The 7,108-nt window shown below is 45.3% G+C and overlaps 1 protein-coding gene across 2 annotated transcripts; it reads right to left on the bottom strand.

The window, feature by feature from the left end:
* Positions 1–243: 243 nt before the first annotated feature.
* arf2b (ADP-ribosylation factor 2b) lies at positions 244–6,675 on the bottom strand. Of its 2 annotated transcripts, none has more exons than XM_051417382.1 (5): positions 6,533–6,675; positions 4,908–5,065; positions 4,519–4,629; positions 2,451–2,575; positions 244–2,322 (listed from the first exon to the last, which is right to left on the bottom strand). In XM_051417382.1, the coding sequence occupies exons 2-5, from the start codon at positions 5,053–5,055 to the stop codon at positions 2,161–2,163; spliced, it is 546 nt and encodes a 181-aa protein (XP_051273342.1). In that variant the 5' UTR covers positions 5,056–5,065; positions 6,533–6,675; the 3' UTR covers positions 244–2,160. The 2 variants fall into 2 exon arrangements, with proteins under 2 accessions (XP_051273342.1, XP_051273343.1); XM_051417383.1 differs by lacking the exon at positions 6,533–6,675 and adding an exon at positions 6,222–6,345.
* Positions 6,676–7,108: the final 433 nt, after the last annotated feature.

The raw sequence follows: 7,108 nt of genomic DNA, 5'->3' as shown, positions 1-7,108 counted from the left end.
TTAGTTTTTTACATTATTTACGCATTTATCTTTTTTTGTCATTTCTTTGATGCTTAACATTTTGTTTTTATTCATTTGCACAATTTTATTTTTGCTTCACCTAGTTTTTAATCTGTTGTTTCAGTTTATGTTTTCTATAAAAAGGTATAAATAAAGTTGAGTTGTATGAGTAATCTGTGAATTTCTCTCCTATATAAAAATCGATATCGGACGGTGAAGAAAAGTCGGGCACGAACGCACAAAAACTGTTGGATCAAATCATGTTTATTAATGTGTTCAGGAAATCCCCACGGAAACAGTTTACAGGGGAACTTACAGATTTACAATCATTCTTGACAGAAGTGCCAGCTTTTTTTTACCCCCCGTGGTTCGACACCGAGAACGCCCGCTGAATCTCCCGACCAGTTAACCGCACACCCAATCCCCCTTATTAAAACAGGTCTACCACCAAAGTCCTTCCAGCTCCCTGACAGAGTGCGTGCTGTGTTGGTCTCCTCAGCCATGAAGTATGCAGCGCTATAATGTGTAGTAGCCTGTCAACACCCAGACACTCAGAACTAGGTTTCTAATCATCCTTTTCTTCATGTCTGGACCGTTCACAGTTTAAAAAAGAGCCTTCATATTTGGTGCCAATCCTTCATCCCAACCAGGAAAAACTAGACAGCCCCCGGATGCTTTCAGATTTTCAAAGTAAAACTGCCAACCGTTCGATGCTGAGGAAGAACCCCTTCAGTCAAAATCAGATGCAGTTGAGACCCTTCGAGGAGACACTACTTTACATACACAGGATTTGTCATACTGCTCAAATGCATTTGGTTCAGCAGTCATAGTACAAATAGAAATGCTAAAACTAGTTACAGAAAAACAAAAAGAAAAGAACAAAAAACACATGTAACATCTCTTAAAGGAATAAAACATGTGAAGCTTGTGAATGTATCAGGACTCCTGTCTCGGTCAACCGGCTGAAATGCCCAACACCTTTTTGTTGTTTAATGTTTTGGACCTACGTTGAAGTAGGAACGCTGTCAGAATGATTCATTTTACTGAACGTCGTCTCGAAAACAAAAACAAAATCCTAATTTAAATCCGGGGAATTACACGCCAGCTACCAGAATACGACTGTTTGAAGAGACAAGAATTGCATATTCTAATTTTAAAGTAGGTTTTTAATTTTAAAGATTGTTGGCTTGCCTTGTGCTTCACGGTCTCGCTTAGTGAGGGAGGGAAGAGGGGGAGGGAGGAAGGTAGTGTTCATTGGAGAACCATTGCTAAGAATAATATGTTATATTCCAATATAATAATAATAATAATAAAACAAACAGCATGATTTTCAAATGACACCAGAATGATCGAGGATGGGCGGGGGTTTTTTTTTGTGTTTTTTTTCCTTTTTCTGTTTTTGATTTGCTTCGACCTGATACAGGTTAAGATGCAATTTACTGAATCTCTTACTGGTGGGTTTGAGGTTTCAAAATCAAACAAAAAAGGAGGTTAAAATGAACATTTAGCATTCAGTCTACATCAGGTGAACATTTCTAGTTAACATAGATATATACTACAGGGGGGAGGGGTGGAGGGGGGAGGAGAGCTTGCACCCTTGCTCTTTCTTTGCCGTATGAAAACCATGCTTCCTCTGGAGAGTAAGGGTGGGGGAGAAAGAGGGGAGGTAGTGGGGTGAGGGTGAGGATGAGGGGGGGCCGTGCAAGACTTGGAGTGGGGGTAGGCTGAGTGGGGCAGAGGCTGAGTTTGGTGGATGGAGAGAGGGGGCTTGAAAACCAGACTGCTGATTCCACAGGAGGTGTGTAAAAGGCACGCCAGGGTTACTCCCAATCCCAGCCAACATACGCAGAGACGCCTTCACACCCACGCACACTCGCTGAACACACAAGGTACACGCACGCACACACACACACATGCACGCCCACACAAGCAGCACAGGCTAGTGCCCCAAGAGTACTGACGGAAGAGGAGGAGGGGAGGCGGGGGGAGGGATGAGGGGAGAAAGCAGGAGGGAGGGAATGAAGGAAGTTCTTGAAAGAAAGAGCTGGGGTTGAAAGTTTGGGGTTAGATGGGAGCGAAGGGGGGCCTGGATCCGGTGCTGCCGCTGTGTTGAAACAGAAAAAATAAACAACAAACAAAAATCAAAACTGGTGGAATGGATCATTTCTGGTTCTTCAGCTGGTTGGAGAGCCAGTCCAGGCCCTCGTACAAGCCGTCCCCGCTGGTGGCGCAGGTGGCCTGGATGTACCAGCTGCGCTGGCGGAGGGCGTGCAAGCCCAGCTTGTCTGTGATCTCTGCAGCATTCATAGCGTTGGGGAGATCCTGGGAGGAGGAGGAGGAGAAACAGTCAGCTCCACCACAAACAACCTCAACATCAGTTCATAATTAAAAAAGGAGGAGAAGATTCTCGGTGTCCGTTTTATGGTTCAGAGATCGGCGTCTGAACTCACCTGTTTATTTGCAAAAACGAGCAGCACGGCGTCTCTGAGTTCGTCCTCGGCGAGCATTCTGGACAGCTCCTCCCTCGCCTCGTTCACTCTCTCCCTGTCGTTGCTGTCCACCACAAAGATAAGCCCTGCGCACAGAGAGAGAGAGAGAGAGAGAGAGAGAGAGAGAGAGAGAGAGAGAGAGAGAGAGAGAGAGAGAGAGAGAGAGAGAGAGAGAGAGAGAGAGTTATTTCACATGAGTCTGACACATATATCTGCTACGTTACATACAGCACAGAAAGGTTTCTTCCAGGATCAAACACTGCGACGGTTAATAATTAATTCAGTGCAAATTGTTCCTGCAGCTTATTGAGTCTCTGATATTCACACTATGTAAAGGATCAGCCCCGAATATCCCCAAAACACCTGAGCACTGAACCTAAAACTGGATATTTGAACACAAACTGCTGAAAGCTCAGCCATCAGAAATAAACTCAAAATGTCTCACTTGTTAACTGCGGGTCTGTCGAGTGTGAACGTCGACGCTTCAATCGTGATATCTGACAACTTTAAATGCAGCTGAATTCATGAATTTATTACCGCGTGCCGTCACGTCAGACATCACTTACAGACTCACTCCTATAAATTATGTAAACGCGGCATCAAATAACGAGGAAATGTTCACGTCGCTCGTCGCAGCGCCCTGTTCGCTCTCTAACAGCTGCCTGTGCATCAGTGGAAGCTATACGGGGCGACGCTGCGGCGGTTTTCTATTAGAAAGCGAAGAGACAAACAAGACGTTGAGTGAGAGAGGATGACGATGGCGGCGACGACGAAGGTCCCGGGGCAGATTGAAATGAGGATGTTCAGACTTTCCCAGTGTCCGTACGCTTCCTGATTCATGAGCCAGCGTTCGGTTAAAGTTTCATCATCCCTGCAGCTCACCAAACGTCCAGAATCAAGTCATTGTTCAGAGATAGCAGCGGCCTGTAAAGGAGCGGTGTGCTGGGAGCAAACACTAAAACTAAAAGGCATCGATTCTCACAGGAAGCATTAAGATGTTCCCGGTTTTTATCGTTTCATCGTGTGGCCTCAGATTAAGCAAACCAGATCTCGACTTGTTCTGCACTTGGTGTCAAAGTCAGAAGACTTGCTGCTTCTCTGAGACGTTCAGAGACAGACGAGTGTAGTTTAAAAAGATCAACCCTGAAACTGAGCCAAATACTGCACCCTGAAATCTGCTGGTAGCCGTGTCAGCGTTCAATGTTTGCTGATGGAGACGTTAAGCGCCAGTTTTTAATCACAGCAGCCGGTCCCAACCTTAAAACAAACATTTGTCTACTTGTGAACGGGTTATTGTGTATTAAAGCATAAAGAGTCAGAAAAAATATATACTTTCCCCCCTCTTTCTTATCCCCTTTAATCATCTTGTGACGCATCGGATTTACTTTGGGGCCCCTTACGTGGTCCCAAATCCCCCAGGCTGGGGAAGCAAGGGGGGCGAGCTTGTGATATTTTCCAGACAACAAGACATTGTGTCTGCGTGCGTGCATGTGTGTGTATGTGTTCATGTGTGTCGAGCATCAGCATCTTAAAGGAAAACTGAGGAAAACAACCGATATATTCCGAAGTGAGACGTGCTGCTTTCTGGTCCCTTTGTGATTAATGATGCTGTATCAAACTGTCATTACCGAAGAGGATTCACACCTTCACTTTCACACTCGGGTGCTCAGTGTGTGGACGGCGAAAAAACGAGGAGGAGCTACAGCGTGAACTGCTCACACCAGGTGAAAATAAATGGCACTTTTTGGATGAAGCACCGGCTCCGTTAGCTGAGCCTGTAGCTGCAGGTTGCATCATCAGTGGGAAACACAAGGCTGCGTTAGTACCTTCACATATTCTGACGAATTCAATTTCAGGAAACGGTAGGAGTCACACAACACGTCCTTTGAGAATCGAACAATAGCGTGTGAGTCACTGGTTGACTAGTTTTCAGATCATCTTTTATGCACCGATGAGGCCACCTATAGGCAGTAATGTTCACTGACACTGCTGCCAGCTCACATACAGTCTCACCCTCATCCCTCCTCACCTTGAGTGTTCTGGAAGTAGTGGCGCCACAGCGGCCTGATTTTGTCCTGACCGCCCACATCCCACACCGTGAAGCTGATGTTCTTGTATTCTACAGTTTCAACGTTAAAACCTGGACAGGAAGAGGGAGAAACAGGAGAAAGTCGGTCAATACACGAGTGAAAAACTTTGTGCAATAAACATAAAGCTCATCAACGTCTAATGTGACATTTGTGTACATGCACATTTAATCTAAATTCATTTAAACCTCTAGTTCAGCATGAAAGCTGGCATCAAATATATCATAATTTAGCTCATTTTAGACTGTATTTAAGTTTAAGTACAGCTGATTGTACTTAAAACAACGTCTTTGTCTTCTTCTGTCGGATGAAAGACACCAATAGTGCGTACCAATGGTGGGAATGGTGGTGACTATCTCTCCAAGTTTCAGTTTATATAGGATGGTTGTTTTTCCAGCAGCGTCAAGCCCGACCATGAGAATCCTCATCTCTTTTTTGCCAAACAGGCCCTTGAATAAGGTTGCGAATACATTCCCCATGGTGACGAAGCTGTCAGAGTAAAGAGAGAAACAGGGTTAGGAGAGTTAACATCCAGCGGCGAGTGTTTTCAGTTACAGACCGAGTGAACCATCAATAAAAACCACCGGTAAGCGAGACAGGTGGTAAATATACGCAGGTTGTTTCTTTTTACTATTGTTGGGTAGTTTGTAAAGGCAGGGGTAGACAGACAGACAGCAGTAAGGTTGGTGGAGTTAAAGAGGAGAGGAGGCTCAATGAATGTGGGAACACAAGTGAGATGTTTACTTAAGCTAATGGTTAGACGGTTAGGGTTACGGTTTGTGGCTATACATTACCAACCAGCTCTTTAACAGGATCCAGTTCTCTCATTGCACTAATGTTATATACTGCACTATATATATATATTTTAATGTATTATTTAATATATATATATTGTTATATGCTCCAATATAAAGCACATATATTAACATTATTCCTATTATTTATATTTCTTATGTCTTTTGTAGTTATTTGAGCGACTGTAACGCAACTAATTCCCGGGGATGAATAATGTATTTATAATTTCTAAAATGCATTAACTTTAAGATTAAAAGTGACTGATAGGGAACATTGTTCAGGAGGCAGTGGGGTGGAGTAAAGACTAATAACTGCACGGTAACACAAAAAAACACACAATAATACAGTTAAATTCACATATTTTGTAATAAAACATGAAACATTATCCGCGACCAGAGCCAGAGGAACCGGGATAAAGAGAGACTGATCAACGGATAAGAAAGGCCTGTTAGCTGCACGGATAATGTTACTGTAGCTGCTAGCATGCTAACAACACCTCGACCTCAGCAAGAAGGCCGACACACCGACACACCGACCAACCGACGCACCGACGACCGTCTGAACGTCGTGTTCCCGCGGGAGAAACGGCAAACAAACCCCGGTAATGTGTCGGGAATCGTTGATTACTTTAAAATACGCGTTACAGGCGATGTCGGGTGGCGTTAGCTGCTGACTGCCACTCGAAGCAGATTACTAAGGGCGGATGCTTCGGCTAGTTAGCTCGTGTTAGCTCGCTGCCAACGGGCGCACACACACACACACACACACACACACCAACGGTCAACGGTCGACAGAGCGCCGTCGGTTTACAATACACGGCGACGCCATTACTGTAACATCCGACGCTCACATGTAAGAAAGAGCATCGTTGAGTTTGTCTCACACACACACACACACACACACACACACACACACACACACACACACACACACACACACACACACAGTGACAGCTCGTCGGCGGCGGCTCTGTCCGTTACAGGAACTGCCTCGGCGAGCTAGCGAGCGGTAGCCGCCGTTAGCTAAGTGCCGCGTCACAGTGCCGAGAGAACACCGTGACGTCACGGTAAACGCCGCGCGGAGCGGGCCGCTCGCGCAGACCAACGGTCGGTCGACACGACGGGGCCGTGCGGGAGAGGAGACGTTGGTGCGGAGTTTTACCTTTTAGAAAGACAGCTTCTCGATCTTTCCGTTATCTCTCACTGTCACTCCAAAATGGCGTCTTGCGCAACCAGGGAGACACCGGCGTACGGGCACTTCCCACTATCAAACCCGGTCCAATGGCAGGACAAATGGTGGAACTAATAACCCGCCTCCGCCCGGCCACCGTCCTATCAGCGGCGGCGGCTCTCTGTGTGCACAGGGCACAAAATGTCGAGGAAGTGAACCGCACACAAGTTTATTCAAGTTTCAGCCACAGTGGACAACGAGAGTCACCGGACTCCGTGTTTGTGACGGTGGTCTGTGATCATAAGATTTATTAAACACTGCAGCTGTCAGCTCTCATTTACTGACACTGGATTGTTGGTTTATTCGCTTTTTATTGAGTTGTACCGAGTGTCCTGAGCTACGGAAGCCTGTTAACGCCAATGTAAGGGGGACAAAATATTCTGTAAGTCAGTATAATGAGAAACCAAGTCAAAAATAATGAGAATGATTCCACATATTTTTACTTATTTAAAAAAAAAAGAGAAACTCAATATTTCACTATATCACTTATTTTCTCAAAATTATGAA

Source organism: Dicentrarchus labrax, unplaced genomic scaffold (genome assembly GCF_905237075.1).
Source record: "Dicentrarchus labrax unplaced genomic scaffold, dlabrax2021, whole genome shotgun sequence".
NCBI lineage: Eukaryota > Metazoa > Chordata > Actinopteri > Moronidae > Dicentrarchus > Dicentrarchus labrax.
Note: the sequence above shows the minus strand (reverse complement) of the source record. Positions and strands in the feature narration are given on the sequence as shown.

Bases quoted from the DNA above. Each gene is read 5' to 3' on its own strand.
- arf2b (XM_051417382.1), bottom strand. From the start codon at position 5,055: ATGGGGAATGTATTCGCAACCTTATTCAAGGGCCTGTTTGGCAAAAAA. The intron at 2,576-4,518 runs GTGAGGAGGGAT...CTCTGTGCGCAG, and splicing joins CTACTTCCAGAACACTCAAG to GGCTTATCTTTGTGGTGGAC. The intron at 2,323-2,450 runs GTGAGTTCAGAC...TCCTCCTCCCAG, and splicing joins TCGTTTTTGCAAATAAACAG to GATCTCCCCAACGCTATGAA.